The sequence below is a fragment of the Oncorhynchus keta genome, chromosome 4 (genome assembly GCF_023373465.1).
Source record: "Oncorhynchus keta strain PuntledgeMale-10-30-2019 chromosome 4, Oket_V2, whole genome shotgun sequence".
In the NCBI taxonomy this organism is placed as follows: domain Eukaryota; kingdom Metazoa; phylum Chordata; class Actinopteri; order Salmoniformes; family Salmonidae; genus Oncorhynchus; species Oncorhynchus keta.
The window spans coordinates 78,270,125-78,288,135 of record NC_068424.1 but is presented as its reverse complement, the minus strand read 5'-3'; the positions used below and the strand labels follow the sequence as shown (position 1 = coordinate 78,288,135).

Below are 18,011 nucleotides of genomic sequence, written 5' to 3'. Positions count from 1 at the left end.
TATGAAAGCTTTAGGACTACACATTAGAAGACACTGAGTTTAATCATTTGGGGAGACCAGTTTTATTGAGTCTTACAGGATAACGCAACACGGCCAGTTTGTTCAGTTTGAATCATTCAATCACGGTAAAGGGACATTTCTACTCAAATAATCCGTGTTTAAGCAGCCACCTCAAGAGGAAAGAAACACTTTATGCAGAATTGTTAAAAACACAATTCCCATGGATCTAATGTCAAATGTGATGCAATCTCACATGAGAGATTTGTAAAGCCCCCAAGGTAGGCCTTACCGAATGTAAATGTGCCCGAAATCCTTACCAACACCCGTATCGAATTCAAAGTCAAGAGCAGTTAGAGATCAATGTAAAAAAACTAAATGAAATCCTAAACATATTTAAAAATCAGTCCAATCACTCAAAATCCAATGGTATAAAAAGATGAGGTGAAAATAAATCAACTTATACAGAAAATGTTGTGAAAGTAAATCTCATTTGAAAGTTATTTAACAAATCAGTGTTTTTACAGGTCGATCCAAATTCACAAGTATCCCCTGTACTGTGAAAACAAAAATAACAGGGGAAAGGGTGTGAATAAAAACAAAAACAAACTGCCTCCATCAAAAGGTCACTCGTATACGTGGTAGTCATGGTTATTTCACAAACATTGGACGATACCATAAGTGACTGTAATCATCGCGGTGCTTCAGCAGATATAAACATTTGTACAATCTTTAGAAAATTCACTTTGGATGTGTTTCTGAATCTGTATTTTTCACAACAGTTCATTTTACAAATACCTCTCACATACAGAAATATGTTTTTCCTCTCAGTAAAACCTCCTGTTTCTTTCCTGGCGCTTCTGAAAGACTACAGCCCCTACAACACCACAAACTACAATTCCCAGTAGAGCACATAGCAGAAGCAGGAAGACCTTCCAGCCAGTAAGAGGCGTGCTTCGGAAGTTACCAGTAGGATCATCAATGTTGTCTTTGAAAGAGAAAAATTAAAGAAGAATGATCATGGTTAACTCTTAATCTAACAAGTCTACTCACCTACCGTAGATGATTTATAGTAAGATGACAAATACTTAACGGTGGTAAAATGGAATACCATCTTTGTCCATTTGGTTAGAGCAGAAATGGGTTTTCTTTATCAAATAAAATATACCTACCTTTGGGGGACTTCAGCAGGCTGACGCTTGGCTCAATCTTGGTCCAGTCCAGACTGTCCTCATCAGGTGCGTGTTCCACCATCAGTTGATACATCTTCATAGAGATGATGTCATGGTTATCTGCAACATGAGAGTGGTGTTGGCATGAATCACCATAGACTTCAAATGTACAACGCCAGACTGTGAAATGACAAACAAATAATTGGTTCAATCTGTGTGTACTCTTCTGCACAACAAGGTTGTTTTATTTATAAGAATTTAATCAAGGTCAGGCATTATCTTTCTCAGCGTGCAGTTTTTACATTTGTGTTCGAGACCTAAAAAGAAATGTGATCTACATCTTGAAAGAATCAGTCTCTATTTAATCCACCCTGACCCAACCTACCAGAGATCCACTGTAGCAATAATCAGTCTCCACAACCTGACCCAACCTACCAGAGATCCACTGTAGCAATAATCAGTCTCCACAACCTGATCCAACCTACCAGAGATCCACTGTAGCAATAATCAGTCTCCACAACCTGACCCAACCTACCAGAGAGATCTCCGGTAGCAGCAGAAGCCCCAAAGTAGTACCCCGTGGGGAGGCGGACACCCCCGATGTCAATGCACTCTTTCCATTCATTCTTATCATCAATGTCAATCATCACCTGTAGAGATCAGAATGGCACAATTCAGCAATTGCCATTATTTGAATAGAAATGTATCATGTCAATTACATAACTTATTCTCTATAAAATAAAATAAGAATAAAAAATATTAAATGTATATATAACACAAGAGGCCAGGTTCCCAGACAAAGATGAAGCGTAGTCCTGGACCAAAAAGCATGCTCCAAGAAGCATCTCTATTAAGCATGCTGTTTAATACAGGACTGGGTTAAGCCTCATCTGTGTTTAGGATACCAGTCCAAGATGTCTAGACTATAGTAATTTATATCACTTAAAAAGGGATTCCTACCGTGAGTCTGCCCTTGGAGTAGCGAATGGCGAGGTAGGTGTCATGGTCTTTGTTCCTGATCTCAGAAGAGCAGCCTCCCAGTTCAGAGGTACGTCCATCATTCCCATGGTCATAGGGCAGAGAACCATTGTTCACCATGGCAGAGATGTAGGGAAAGGAACGCTAGTGTAAAGCACAAGGGATGTAACAGAAAACAACAAAAAATATTCAATAAAGATAAGACATTGTGAATCAATTATTTGATCCTAGTCCTGACTCAGTTACCAATCAATCCATCTTACACTGTGATGCAAAAAATATACATATTTGTAAAAAATGTGACCCCTTTTTTTCTCTCTAATTTCGTCGTATCCAATTGTTTTTAGTAGCTACTATCGCTACAACTCCCGTACGGGCTCGGTAGAAACGAAGGTTGAAAGTCATGCGTCCTCCGATACACAACACATTCAAGCCGCACTGCTTCTTTAACACAGCGCGCATCCAACCCGGAAGCCAGCCTCACCAATGTGTAGGAGGAAACACTGCTTCTTTAACACAGCGCGCATCCAACCCGGAAGCCAGCCTCACCAATGTGTCGGAGGAAACACTGCTTCTTTAACACAGCGCGCATCCAACCCGGAAGCCAGCCTCACCAATGTGTCGGAGGAAACACTGCTTCTTTAACACAGCGCGCATCCAACCCGGAAGCCAGCCGCACCAATGTGTCGGAGGAAACACTGCTTCTTTAACACAGCGCGCATCCAACCCGGAAGCCAGCCTCACCAATGTGTCGGAGGAAACACTGCTTCTTTAACACAGCGCGCATCCAACCCGGAAGCCAGCCGCACCAATGTGTCGGAGGAAACACTGCTTCTTTAACACAGCGCGCATCCAACCCGGAAGCCAGCCTCACCAATGTGTCGGAGGAAACACTGTGCACCTGGCAACCTTGGTTAGCGCGCACTGCGCCCGGCCCGCCACAGGAGTCGCTGGTACGTGATGAGACACGGACATCCCTACCGACCAAGTCCTCCCTAACCCGGACAACGCTAGGCCAATTGTGCGTCGCCCCACGGACCTCCCGGTCGCGGCCGGACGCAATATTATTTGTACATGCATTTCAAAATGTTTAATAAGCCGAATGCAGCATATTAAAGGAGATGTTGATGATGCAACAAAAAGGTCCTTCTCGGAAAGAAACTAAAAAGCTTCATATGAAAAAAATAACAAAGAAACTCAAAAGAAAATACATCACATTAAAATCCTTACATCACATTGACATGAAACGCAGGAGAATAATGATAAATGTAGCTGCGTCAACTCACGTCAGCCGCCTCATCGTTATGGTACGGGTCTATAAAAAGGGCGAGACCGTGGAACTTAGCATTGCTGCCAAACACAGACCCTGCAAAGGGAAGAATCACGTAAAGTCAACCAGCCAAATCGCTGCACTTACATCCATCCCATGGAGATCATTGCGGAAGGTATCCACAAATAAAGCCAGGCCAACAAAATGATCTTGGTTTCCAAAGACTGGGCCTGAATGGAAGGCAAAGAGTTTGAGATATGATGAGCACATGACTGAGACTTAAAATGATTACGGCAAATGCAACCCAGTGCTACCACATCACATAGAGTAGTCTACTGATTTGATTGCCAAAGCTTTGTACTGGAATGAGGAAGTGATTGATGACAAAGATTCTATTTTGGCAAGATGATGTATTACCTGGATGAAGTCTCTCCTTCGTGTACCAGATGGCGATGCCGTCTCCATGGAGATTTTTCTTCCCCGACCCGTGGATCTTGTACTGCACGTGCATCTCCCAGTCTTTCAGATGAACAGGCTGCACAGAGAAAACACAATGACATTGGATCATCAATTCAACCATGAATTGGACCTATCTATTCAGTTTAAAATGTAGATATTCTCCAATCAAGCTATAATGGATTTGAGAGTGGACTGTATTTTCGGTCTGTAATGCCTAACAGAATACATTTCATAGAAGCTAGTTCCTTACTCACCACTGTGTTCCATATGGATCCCTGTTTACTTCTCTCATCAGGTGTCAGGCGCACATACGAGCTGGTGACTAGCGTGCTCCCCCAGAAGTCCCACTGACTGGATGGGCTGCTTCCAACACCTGTACAACATTTTGGTGAAGAGTCAAGCAGGATTTTAGGGACACATGGAAGAAGAATGTGAAGAATTCCGTTGTTCATCAATTACTCATTGCCACCCCTAGCCCAGCTCTCGAGAAGCCATTCTTGGGTTCTCAGTTGATCGTATGGAGGACAGCTGGCTCCATGTGAACTACAACCCCGACGCTCTGTTTTAACATTTAGAAACATTATTCATCTTCACTAGCAATTTAGTTTTGGAAACCTTTGAAACTTAACTTTCATATAAACAAGAAAGAATCTTTCAAATACAAAATTACTGTGCGCAGTTTAGCAAAAGACCATTCCCCTCACAAGTGGAATGGTCATTTGGCTCAATGTAATGGTCAATGGCTCAATGTAATGGTCAATGGCTCAATGTAATGGTCAATGGCTCAATGTAATGGTCAATGGCTCAATGTAATGGTCAATGGCTCAATGTAATTAAGAGTTATGAATTAGCCAAGCAGACTAAACAGAGTTGAGTGGAGTTGGCTACCCCAAGCCTGGCCCAAGATGTACTGTTAACCTGTTAAGTCGACCCTCTACTTTTTCGAACAATCTGTTAAAAATCGCGCAACATTTCAGCGCCCTGCTACTCAGGCCAGGAATATAGTATATGCATATGATTAGTATGTGTGGCTAGAAAACACTCAGACGTTTATAAAACTGGTTAAATCACGACTGTGACTATAACAGAACGTGCGTTTCATCGAAAAGTGCAGGAATATCTGATCACTGAAAATGGAAAAAATTATCCATCCTCGCGACTTCAAGGAATTGTTCAAAGTGAATCTAATTAAATGAGGCCGAGGTTGCAGTGCCTACAGCTTCCACACGTTGTCTAGAGTCTTGTCATTTGATTCGCAATTGATTCTTGGTCTAACCGAATCAAGGGAATTGATTCCCTCCGGTCTCCGACCGGATGTTTTGGTCGAGCTCTCTCCAAGACATTTTTTCGAAACAGACACCTATAGAATTGACATCGCCTCCTGATGAATTTTATCGCTTATTAATGTGTACTAATACCTAAAGTTGCATTACAAAAGTATTTCGAAGTGTTTTGTGAAAGTTTATCGTCGACTTTTTGAATTTAAAAAAATGACGTTACGTTATGAAACGCTATTTTTTCCCCATTTATCACACAGTCTTCATAGATCGATATCTAGGCTATATATGGACCGATTTAATCGAAAAAAAGACCCATTAGTGATTATGGGACATCTAGGAGTGCCAACAAAGAAGATGGTCAAAGGTAATGAATGTTTTATATTTTATTTGTGCGGTTTGTGTAGAGACGACTATGCTAATTATTTTGTTTACGTCCCCTGCGGGTCTTTTGGGGTGTTACATGCTATCAGATAATAGCTTCTCATGCTTTCGCCGAAAAGCATTTTAAAAATCTGACTTGTTGCCTGGATTCACAACGAGTGTAGCTTTAATTCAATACCCTGCATGTGTATTTTAATGAACGTTTGAGTTTTAACTAATACTATTAGCATTTAGCGTAGCGCATTTGCATTTCCAGAGCTCTAGATGGGATGCCTGCGTGCCAGGTAGGACCAAGAGGTTAAGGAGGAGCCTACCTTTACTCCTCAAGGTCCAAGGACCTTATCATTGATTTTACCTTTATTTAATATATAATATCCTAATAGTAATATATAATATCCTAATAGCAATATATAATATCCTAATAGTAATATATGATATCCTAATAGTAATATATGATCTCATCCTAATAGTGATATGATATCTCATCCTAATAGTAATATATAATATCCTAATAGTAATATATAATATCCTAATAGTGATATGATATCTCATCCTAATAGTAATATATAATATCCTAATAGTAATATATAATATCCTAATAGTAATATGATATCTCATCCTAATAGTAATATATGATCTCATCATAATAGTAATATATAATATCCTAATAGCAATATATAATATCCTAATAGTAATATATGATATCCTAATAGTAATATATGATCTCATCCTAATAGTAATATATGATCCCATCCTAAAGGTAATATATGTTATCCCATCCTAAAGGTAACATATGTTATCCCATCCTAAAGGTAATATATGTTATCCCATCCTAAAGGTAACATATGTTATCCCATCCTAAAGGTAATATATGTTATCCCATCCTAAAGGTAATATATGTTATCCCATCCTAAAGGTAACATATGTTATCCCATCCTAAAGGTAATATATGTTATCCCATCCTAAAGGTAATATATGTTATCCCATCCTAAAGGTAATATATGCTATCCCATCCTAAAGGTAATATATGCTATCCCATCCTAAAGGTAATATATGTTATCCATCCTAAAGGTAATATATGTTATCCCATCCTAAAGGTAATATATGTTATCCCATCCTAAAGGTAATATATGTTATCCCATCCTAAAGGTAATATATGCTATCCCATCCTAAAGGTAATATATGTTATCCCATCCTAAAGGTAATATATGTTATCCATCCTAAAGGTAATAATCCCATCCTAAAGGTAATATATGTTATCCCATCCTAAAGGTAATATATTTTATCCCATCCTAAAGGTAATATATGTTATCCATCCTAAAGGTAATAATCCCATCCTAAAGGTAATATATGTTATCCCATCCTAAAGGTAATATATGTTATCCCATCCTAAAGGTAATATATGTTATCCCATCCTAAAGGTAAATATGTTATCCCATCCTAAAGGTAATATATGTTATCCCATCCTAAAGGTAATATATGTTATCCCATCCTAAAGGTAATATATGCTATCCATCCTAAAGGTAACATATGTTATCCCATCCTAAAGGTAATATATGTTATCCCATCCTAAAGGTAATATATGTTATCCCATCCTAAAGGTAATATATGTTATCCCATCCTAAAGGTAATATATGTTATCCCATCCTAAAGGTAATATATGTTATCCCATCCTAAAGGTAATATATGTTATCCCATCCTAAAGGTAATATATGTTATCCCATCCTAAAGGTAATATATGTTATCCCATCCTAAAGGTAATATATGTTATCCCAACCTAAAGGTAATATATGTTATCCCATCCTAAAGGTAACATATGTTATCCCATCCTAAAGGTAATATATGTTATCCCATCCTAAAGGTAATATATGTTATCCCATCCTAAAGGTAACATATGTTATCCCATCCTAAAGGTAATATATGTTATCCCATCCTAAAGGTAATATATGTTATCCCATCCTAAAGGTAACATATGTTATCCCATCCTAAAGGTAACATATGTTATCCCATCCTAAAGGTAATATATGTTATCCCATCCTAAAGGTAATATATGTTATCCCATCCTAAAGGTAATATATGTTATCCCATCCTAAAGGTAACATATGTTATCCCATCCTAAAGGTAATATATGTTATCCCATCCTAAAGGTAATATATGTTATCCCATCCTAAAGGTAATATATGTTATCCCATCCTAAAGGTAATATATGTTATCCCATCCTAAAGGTAATATATGTTATCCCAACCTAAAGGTAATATATGTTATCCCATCCTAAAGGTAATATATGTTATCCCAACCTAAAGGTAATATATGTTATCCCATCCTAAAGGTAATATATGTTATCCCAACCTAAAGGTAACATATGTTATCCCATCCTAAAGGTAATATATGTTATCCCAACCTAAAGGTAATATATGTTATCCCATCCTAAAGGTAATATATGTTATCCCAACCTAAAGGTAACATATGTTATCCCATCCTAAAGGTAATATATGTTATCCCAACCTAAAGGTAATATATGTTATCCCATCCTAAGGTAATATATGTTATCCATCCTAAAGGTAATATATGTTATCCCATCCTAAAGGTAATATATGTTATCCCATCCTAAAGGTAATATATGTTATCCCATCCTAAAGGTAATATATGTTATCCCATCCTAAAGGTAATATATGTTATCCCATCCTAAAGGTAATATATGTTATCCCATCCTAAAGGTAATATATGTTATCCCATCCTAAAGGTAATATATGTTATCCATCCTAAAGGTAATAATGACATCCTAAAGGTAATATATGTTATCCCATCCTAAAGGTAACATATGTTATCCCATCCTAAAGGTAATATATGTTATCCCATCCTAAAGGTAATATATGTTATCCATCCTAAAGGTAACATATGTTATCCCATCCTAAAGGTAATATATGTTATCCCATCCTAAAGGTAATATATGTTATCCATCCTAAAGGTAACATATGCTATCCCATCCTAAAGGTAATATATGTTATCCCATCCTAAAGGTAATATATGTTATCCCATCCTAAAGGTAACATATGTTATCCCATCCTAAAGGTAATATATGTTATCCATCCTAAAGGTAATAATGACATCCTAAAGGTAATATATGTTATCCCATCCTAAAGGTAACATATGTTATCCCATCCTAAAGGTAATATATGTTATCCATCCTAAAGGTAATAATGACATCCTAAAGGTAATATATGTTATCCCATCCTAAAGGTAACATATGTTATCCCATCCTAAAGGTAATATATGTTATCCCATCCTAAAGGTAATATATGTTATCCCATCCTAAAGGTAATATATGTTATCCCATCCTAAAGGTAATATATGTTATCCCATCCTAAAGGTAATATATGTTATCCCATCCTAAAGGTAACATATGTTATCCCATCCTAAAGGTAATATATGTTATCCCATCCTAAAGGTAATATATGTTATCCCATCCTAAAGGTAATATATGTTATCCATCCTAAAGGTAATATATGTTATCCCATCCTAAAGGTAATATATGTTATCCCATCCTAAAGGTAATATATGTTATCCCATCCTAAAGGTAATATATGTTATCCATCCTAAAGGTAATATATGTTATCCATCCTAAAGGTAACATATGTTATCCCATCCTAAAGGTAATATATGTTATCCCATCCTAAAGGTAATATATGTTATCCATCCTAAAGGTAACATATGTTATCCCATCCTAAAGGTAATATATGTTATCCCATCCTAAAGGTAATATATGTTATCCCATCCTAAAGGTAATATATGTTATCCATCCTAAAGGTAATATATGTTATCCCATCCTAAAGGTAACATATGTTATCCCATCCTAAAGGTAACATATGCTATCCCATCCTAAAGGTAATATATGTTATCCCATCCTAAAGGTAATAATGACATCCTAAAGGTAATATATGTTTTCCCATCCTAAAGGTAATATATGTTATCCCATCCTAAAGGTAACATATGTTATCCCATCCTAAAGGTAATATATGTTATCCCATCCTAAAGGTAATATATGTTATCCATCCTAAAGGTAATATATGTTATCCCATCCTAAAGGTAACATATGTTATCCCATCCTAAAGGTAACATATGCTATCCATCCTAAAGGTAATATATGTTATCCCATCCTAAAGGTAACATATGTTATCCCATCCTAAAGGTAATATATGTTATCCCATCCTAAAGGTAACATATGTTATCCATCCTAAAGGTAACATATGTTATCCCATCCTAAAGGTAATATATGTTATCCATCCTAAAGGTAATATATGCTATCCCATCCTAAAGGTAATATATGTTATCCCATCCTAAAGGTAATATATGTTATCCCATCCTAAAGGTAATATATGTTATCCCATCCTAAAGGTAATATATGTTATCCCATCCTAAAGGTAATATATGTTATCCCATCCTAAAGGTAATATATGCTATCCATCCTAAAGGTAATATATGTTATCCCATCCTAAAGGTAATATATGTTATCCATCCTAAAGGTAATATATGCTATCCCATCCTAAAGGTAATATATGTTATCCCATCCTAAAGGTAATATATGTTATCCCATCCTAAAGGTAATATATGTTATCCCATCCTAAAGGTAATATATGTTATCCCATCCTAAAGGTAATATATGTTATCCCATCCTAAAGGTAATATATGTTATCCCATCCTAAAGGTAATATATGTTATCCCATCCTAAAGGTAACATATGTTATCCCATCCTAAAGGTAATATATGTTATCCATCCTAAAGGTAATAATGACATCCTAAAGGTAATATATGTTATCCCATCCTAAAGGTAACATATGTTATCCCATCCTAAAGGTAATATATGTTATCCATCCTAAAGGTAATAATGACATCCTAAAGGTAATATATGTTATCCCATCCTAAAGGTAACATATGTTATCCCATCCTAAAGGTAATATATGTTATCCCATCCTAAAGGTAATATATGTTATCCCATCCTAAAGGTAATATATGTTATCCCATCCTAAAGGTAATATATGTTATCCCATCCTAAAGGTAATATATGTTATCCCATCCTAAAGGTAATATATGTTATCCATCCTAAAGGTAATATATGTTATCCCATCCTAAAGGTAATATATGTTATCCATCCTAAAGGTAATATATGTTATCCCATCCTAAAGGTAATATATGTTATCCCATCCTAAAGGTAACATATGTTATCCCATCCTAAAGGTAACATATGTTATCCCATCCTAAAGGTAATATATGTTATCCCATCCTAAAGGTAATATATGTTATCCCATCCTAAAGGTAATATATGTTATCCCATCCTAAAGGTAACATATGTTATCCCATCCTAAAGGTAACATATGTTATCCCATCCTAAAGGTAATATATGTTATCCCATCCTAAAGGTAATATATGTTATCCCATCCTAAAGGTAATATATGTTATCCCATCCTAAAGGTAATATATGTTATCCCATCCTAAAGGTAATATATGTTATCCCATCCTAAAGGTAACATATGTTATCCCATCCTAAAGGTAATATATGTTATCCCATCCTAAAGGTAATATATGTTATCCCATCCTAAAGGTAATATATGTTATCCCATCCTAAAGGTAACATATGTTATCCCATCCTAAAGGTAACATATGTTATCCCATCCTAAAGGTAACATATGTTATCCCATCCTAAAGGTAACATATGTTATCCCATCCTAAAGGTAATATATGTTATCCCATCCTAAAGGTAATATATGTTATCCCATCCTAAAGGTAATATATGTTATCCCATCCTAAAGGTAACATATGTTATCCCATCCTAAAGGTAACATATGTTATCCCATCCTAAAGGTAACATATGTTATCCCATCCTAAAGGTAACATATGTTATCCCATCCTAAAGGTAATATATGTTATCCCATCCTAAAGGTAATATATGTTATCCATCCTAAAGGTAACATATGCTATCCCATCCTAAAGGTAATATATGTTATCCCATCCTAAAGGTAATATATGCTATCCCATCCTAAAGGTAATATATGTTATCCCATCCTAAAGGTAACATATGTTATCCCATCCTAAAGGTAACATATGTTATCCCATCCTAAAGGTAATATATGCTATCCCATCCTAAAGGTAACATATGCTATCCCATCCTAAAGGTAACATATGCTATCCCATCCTAAAGGTAATATATGTTATCCCATCCTAAAGGTAACATATGTTATCCCATCCTAAAGGTAACATATGTTATCCATCCTAAAGGTAACATATGTTATCCCATCCTAAAGGTAACATATGCTATCCATCCTAAAGGTAACATATGTTATCCCATCCTAAAGGTAACATATGTTATCCCATCCTAAAGGTAATATATGTTATCCCATCCTAAAGGTAATATATGTTATCCCATCCTAAAGGTAATATATGTTATCCCATCCTAAAGGTAATATATGTTATCCCATCCTAAAGGTAATATATGTTATCCCATCCTAAAGGTAATATATGTTATCCCATCCTAAAGGTAACATATGTTATCCCATCCTAAAGGTAATATATGTTATCCCATCCTAAAGGTAATATATGTTATCCCATCCTAAAGGTAACATATGTTATCCCATCCTAAAGGTAACATATGTTATCCCATCCTAAAGGTAACATATGCTATCCCATCCTAAAGGTAATATATGTTATCCCATCCTAAAGGTAATATATGTTATCCCATCCTAAAGGTAATATATGTTATCCATCCTAAAGGTAATAATGACATCCTAAAGGTAACATATGTTATCCCATCCTAAAGGTAACATATGTTATCCCATCCTAAAGGTAATATATGTTATCCCATCCTAAAGGTAATATATGTTATCCCATCCTAAAGGTAATATATGTTATCCCATCCTAAAGGTAACATATGTTATCCCATCCTAAAGGTAATATATGTTATCCCATCCTAAAGGTAACATATGTTATCCCATCCTAAAGGTAATATATGTTATCCATCCTAAAGGTAATAATGACATCCTAAAGGTAATATATGTTATCCCATCCTAAAGGTAACATATGTTATCCCATCCTAAAGGTAACATATGTTATCCCATCCTAAAGGTAACATATGTTATCCCATCCTAAAGGTAATATATGTTATCCCATCCTAAAGGTAATATATGTTATCCCATCCTAAAGGTAATATATGTTATCCCATCCTAAAGGTAATATATGTTATCCCATCCTAAAGGTAACATATGTTATCCCATCCTAAAGGTAATATATGTTATCCCATCCTAAAGGTAATATATGTTATCCCATCCTAAAGGTAATATATGTTATCCCATCCTAAAGGTAATATATGTTATCCCATCCTAAAGGTAATATATGTTATCCCATCCTAAAGGTAACATATGTTATCCCATCCTAAAGGTAATATATGTTATCCCATCCTAAAGGTAATATATGTTATCCCATCCTAAAGGTAATATATGTTATCCCATCCTAAAGGTAATATATGTTATCCCATCCTAAAGGTAATATATGTTATCCCATCCTAAAGGTAATATATGCTATCCCATCCTAAAGGTAATATATGTTATCCCATCCTAAAGGTAATATATGTTATCCCAACCTAAAGGTAATATATGCTATCCCAACCTAAAGGTAATATATGTTATCCATCCTAAAGGTAATATATGTTATCCCATCCTAAAGGTAATATATGTTATCCCATCCTAAAGGTAATATATGTTATCCCATCCTAAAGGTAATATATGTTATCCCATCCTAAAGGTAATATATGTTATCCCATCCTAAAGGTAATATATGTTATCCCATCCTAAAGGTAATATATGTTATCCCATCCTAAAGGTAATATATGTTATCCCATCCTAAAGGTAATATATGCTATCCCATCCTAAAGGTAATATATGTTATCCCATCCTAAAGGTAATATATGTTATCCCATCCTAAAGGTAATATATGTTATCCCATCCTAAAGGTAATATATGTTATCCCATCCTAAAGGTAATATATGTTATCCCATCCTAAAGGTAATATATGTTATCCCATCCTAAAGGTAATATATGTTATCCCATCCTAAAGGTAATATATGTTATCCCATCCTAAAGGTAATATATGTTATCCCATCCTAAAGGTAATATATGTTATCCCATCCTAAAGGTAATATATGTTATCCCATCCTAAAGGTAATATATGTTATCCCATCCTAAAGGTAATATATGTTATCCCATCCTAAAGGTAATATATGTTATCCCATCCTAAAGGTAATATATGTTATCCCATCCTAAAGGTAATATATGTTATCCCATCCTAAAGGTAATATATGTTATCCATCCTAAAGGTAATATATGTTATCCCATCCTAAAGGTAATATATGTTATCCCATCCTAAAGGTAATATATGTTATCCCATCCTAAAGGTAATATATGTTATCCCATCCTAAAGGTAATATATGTTATCCCATCCTAAAGGTAATATATGTTATCCCATCCTAAAGGTAACATATGTTATCCCATCCTAAAGGTAATATATGCTATCCCATCCTAAAGATAATAATGACATCCTAAAGGTAATGTATGATATTTTTGACCTGCAATAGATGCAAAGGCTTTGGCAGGGGGGAAAAAACTCAGTAGTGAGAGTAACCGTTTCAAGACGTGGACACAACGTTGTATGAATGCCACCAGGGCACAGACAAACAAAGCCAAAGACAAATATGCTGCTGAAAGGGATAAGAAGAAGGCAGTAAGTTCAAAGACAAATCGCTGTCATTTATACTATACACTTTTATAACATTAATTTAATTTGAATAATGTTGAAGTACTAATTAACAATGGAATGTTTATCAATAAAATTGAAAGTGGGACTTTAAAACGGGTGTTCCAACTCTTTGGTCAGTAAAGATCCCATTAGGAAATAATATATATGTAACAAAATATCTGAAAAAACAAAAATGTAAATCAAAATTATTTTTGTCCTCCGAATAGAGGGGTGTATAGGCCAATAAAATACATACAAATAAAGAGTATTTAAGTGGAGACAGGTTGGCGAGTTTCCCCTGTATAGAGTGGTGTTAGGGTGGTGAGTTTCCCCTGTATAGAGTGGTGTTAGGGTGGTGAGTTCCCCCTGTATAGAGTGGTGACTTCCCCCTGTATAGAGTGGTGTTAGGCTGGTGAGTTTCCCCTGTATAGAGTGGTGTTAGGCTAGTGAGTTTCCCCTGTATAGAGTGGTGTTAGGGTGGTGAGTTTCCCCTGTATAGAGTGGTGTTAGGGTGGTGAGTTTCCCCTGTATAGAGTGGTGTTAGGGTGGTGAGTTTCCCCTGTATAGAGTGGTGTTAGGGTGGTGAGTTTCCCCTGTATAGAGTGGTGTTAGGGTGGTGAGTTTCCCCTGTATAGAGTGGTGTTAGGGTGGTGAGTTTCCCTGTATAGAGTGGTGTTAGGGTGGTGAGTTTCCCCTGAATAGAGTGGTGTTAGGGTGGTGAGTTTCCCCTGAATAGAGTGGTGTTAGGGTGGTGAGTTTCCCCTGAATAGAGTGGTGTTAGGGTGGTGAGTTTCCCCTGTATAGAGTGGTGTTAGGGTGGTGAGTTTCCCCTGTATAGAGTGGTGTTAGGGTGGTGAGTTCCCCTGTATAGAGTGGTGACTTCCCCCTGTATAGAGTGGTGTTAGGTTGGTGAGTTTCCCCTGTATAGAGTGGTGTTAGGGTGGTGAGTTTCCCCTGTATAGGGTGGTGTTAGGCTGGTGAGTTTCCCTGTATAGAGTGGTGTTAGGCTAGTGAGTTTCCCCTGTATATAATGGTGTTAGGGTGGTGAGTTTCCCCTGAATAGAGTGGTGTTAGGGTGGTGAGTTTCCCCTGTATAGAGTGGTGTTAGGGTGGTGAGTTTCCCCTGTATAGAGTGGTGTTAGGCTGGTGAGTTTCCCCTGTATAGAGTGGGGTTAGGGTGGTGAGTTTCCCCTGTATAGAGTGGGGTTAGGGTGGTGAGTTTCCCCTTGTATAGAGTGGGGTTAGGGTGGTGAGTTTCCCCTGTATAGAGTGGTGTTAGGGTGGTGAGTTTCCCCTGTATAGAGTGGTGTTAGGGTGGTGAGTTTCCCCTGTATAGGGTGGTGTTAGGGTGGTGAGTTTCCCCTGTATAGGGTGGTGAGTCTCCCTGTATAGAGTGGTGTTAGGGTGGTGAGTTTCCCCTGAATAGAGTGGTGTTAGGGTGGTGAGTTTCCCCTTGTATAGAGTGGGGTTAGGGTGGTGAGTTCCCCCTGTATAGAGTGGTGACTTCCCCCTGTATAGAGTGGTGTTAGGTTGGTGAGTTTCCCCTGTATAGAGTGGTGTTAGGGTGGTGAGTTTCCCCTGAATAGAGTGGTGTTAGGGTGGTGAGTTTCCCCTTGTATAGAGTGGGGTTAGGGTGGTGAGTTCCCCCTGTATAGAGTGGTGACTTCCCCTGTATAGAGTGGTGTTAGGTTGGTGAGTTTCCCCTGTATAGAGTGGTGTTAGGGTGGTGAGTTTCCCCTGAATAGGGTGGTGAGTCTCCCTGTATAGAGTGGTGTTAGGGTGGTGAGTTTCCCTGTATAGGGTGGTGAGTCTCCCCTGTATAGAGTGGTGTTAGGTTGGTGAGTTTCCCCTGTATAGAGTGGTGTTAGGGTGGTGAGTTTCCCCTGTATAGGGTGGTGAGTCTCCCCTGTATAGAGTGGTGTTAGGGTGGTGAGTTTCCCCTGAATAGGGTGGTGAGTCTCCCCTGTATAGAGTGGTGTTAGGGTGGTGAGTTTCCCCTGAATAGAGTGGTGTTAGGGTGGTGAAAACTAGTTAGCTACAGCAAGCTAGTTAGCTAAATTGACATATGTTTAATGCTTTTCGACCTGTCCCTAAATTAATTTAGTTGGGTTCAAAGTTCGTTTTGATATTTCAAACAGCATGTCCTGATCGCGTCAAAATCAACTTGCGCGAGCGGTCTGGTCAGCATGTTATGACGGAACCAATGGGATGCAGGAACGCCCCGAATTGCGGGCTGCAGTTGCACACTGTTTGGCTAGTTAGCAAACAATCTAGTTAATTAGTATAACTGGCTCCTTGCAGCTAACGTTATTGACAATATAAAAGTTAGCTATCATTATCACATGCCGTTTGCGTACTTACCCTGGTACGGTTTCATGAGCGAATGCTCCCGCTTTAAGTGCTCTACATTGCCGTCTGTTATATCGCATTTCAATAGAGTAAAGTGAAGTAATAGGAAAGGCAGTGGTCTGCTGATAAATATACCAACACCTCTCATTTTGCTGCCTGGGAAAGACACCATGGATCCTGGATAACCATCTTCCTGATCCGGGTAGGACACAGCAACTCCCACTAAAATAGTTCCTATGTTACTTTTCAGTTCAGGAACTTTAACCGTGTCCTATTTTTGTTGTTGTTGAAATAACCGTCTATATGAAAGTAATATTTTCATTGTTACCTTTCAAAGTTCAAACAGCGTTTTTTTTTTTTTTAATTATCGCTTTGAACTTGTAGTTGTAAATAAGTTGGTTGGTAAAAATTACTATAGCCAATCATGGACGACCACATAGTTAAAGACAACAAAAACGACCAATCAGGGGCTTGGTTGTTGTTGGAATGTTCGAAGTATGCAAATGTTCACAACTTTGCAAATGGCACGACTGACGTTTCTTTTTCTCCACTAGATGGTGCCACTACATCAGTTTGTTAATTTGAAGAGTTCGTAACTTCCTACTGTGTCGGCCCACAAGGTCGCAAATAAAAACTGAAAATAAAGCTGAAATATTGACTTCACAACAAAAATAAGTATAAAAAGAAATTACACAAACGGAACAATTAAAAAGCACCCTAAGGAAAAGAAAAGCTAAAAATATGTTTTAAGCTCTCTTTTCAATTTGTCCACAGATCAAATCAAAATGTATTTGTCACATTCGCAGAATACAGCAAGTGTAGACCTTACCGTGAAATACTTACAAGCAGCAGCAGTGCTGCTCTTCCAGAGGCTGGGGGTGTAATAACTAAAGGCTGCCTCCATGCCCCTTGGTTCTAGGCTTTGGGATACTTAAGGCCAGAGGACCTGAGGGGCCTAGTGTGTACATAACTTAAAAGCATGTATTGGGATGCATATTTGTGGATTGATTTAAAAACCAATAGAATAACTTTAAAATTAATTCTAAAACTCACAGGCACCCAGTGCAGAGACCTCAAAACCGATGTAATGTGTCCTCTCCATCTGGTCTTGGACAGTACCCGTGCTGCAGCATTCTGTAGGGTTTGAAGTTGATCAATGGCTTTCCTGGGTAGACCAAACAGAGCATTACAGTAGTCAAGCCTGCTTGTATTTTTTTAATTATTTAACATGTATTTAACTAGGCAAGTCAGTTAACAAATTCTTATTTTCAATGACGTCCCAACGCTCCAACCACTAGGCTGATACAGAGAGACTCATCCATGCATAAGAGAGAAAAGGTCACA

At 37.2% G+C, this 18,011-nt stretch overlaps 1 protein-coding gene across 2 annotated transcripts; it reads right to left on the bottom strand.

Moving 5' to 3' along the window:
- Positions 1-38: 38 nt before the first annotated feature.
- Positions 39-16,989, bottom strand: LOC118378276 (vesicular integral-membrane protein VIP36-like). Of its 2 annotated transcripts, XM_052516653.1 has the most exons (8): positions 16,680-16,973; positions 4,131-4,249; positions 3,835-3,952; positions 3,565-3,647; positions 2,130-2,291; positions 1,705-1,819; positions 1,170-1,289; positions 39-985 (listed from the first exon to the last, which is right to left on the bottom strand). In XM_052516653.1, exons 1-8 carry the CDS (start codon positions 16,837-16,839, stop codon positions 825-827), a joined length of 1,038 nt encoding a protein of 345 aa, XP_052372613.1. In that variant the 5' UTR covers positions 16,840-16,973; the 3' UTR covers positions 39-824. The 2 variants fall into 2 exon arrangements, with proteins under 2 accessions (XP_052372613.1, XP_052372614.1); XM_052516654.1 differs by lacking the exons at positions 39-985; positions 1,170-1,289 and adding an exon at positions 1,536-1,590 and having other exon boundaries at positions 1,641-1,819; positions 16,680-16,989.
- Positions 16,990-18,011: the final 1,022 nt, after the last annotated feature.

Bases quoted from the DNA above. Each gene is read 5' to 3' on its own strand.
- LOC118378276 (XM_052516653.1), bottom strand. From the start codon at position 16,839: ATGGTGTCTTTCCCAGGCAGCAAAATGAGAGGTGTTGGTATATTTATC. The intron at 2,292-3,564 runs GTAAGTGCAGCG...GCTTTACACTAG, and splicing joins ATGATCTCCATGGGATGGAT to CGTTCCTTTCCCTACATCTC. The intron at 1,820-2,129 runs GTAGGAATCCCT...TGATCTCTACAG, and splicing joins ACTCCAAGGGCAGACTCACG to GTGATGATTGACATTGATGA.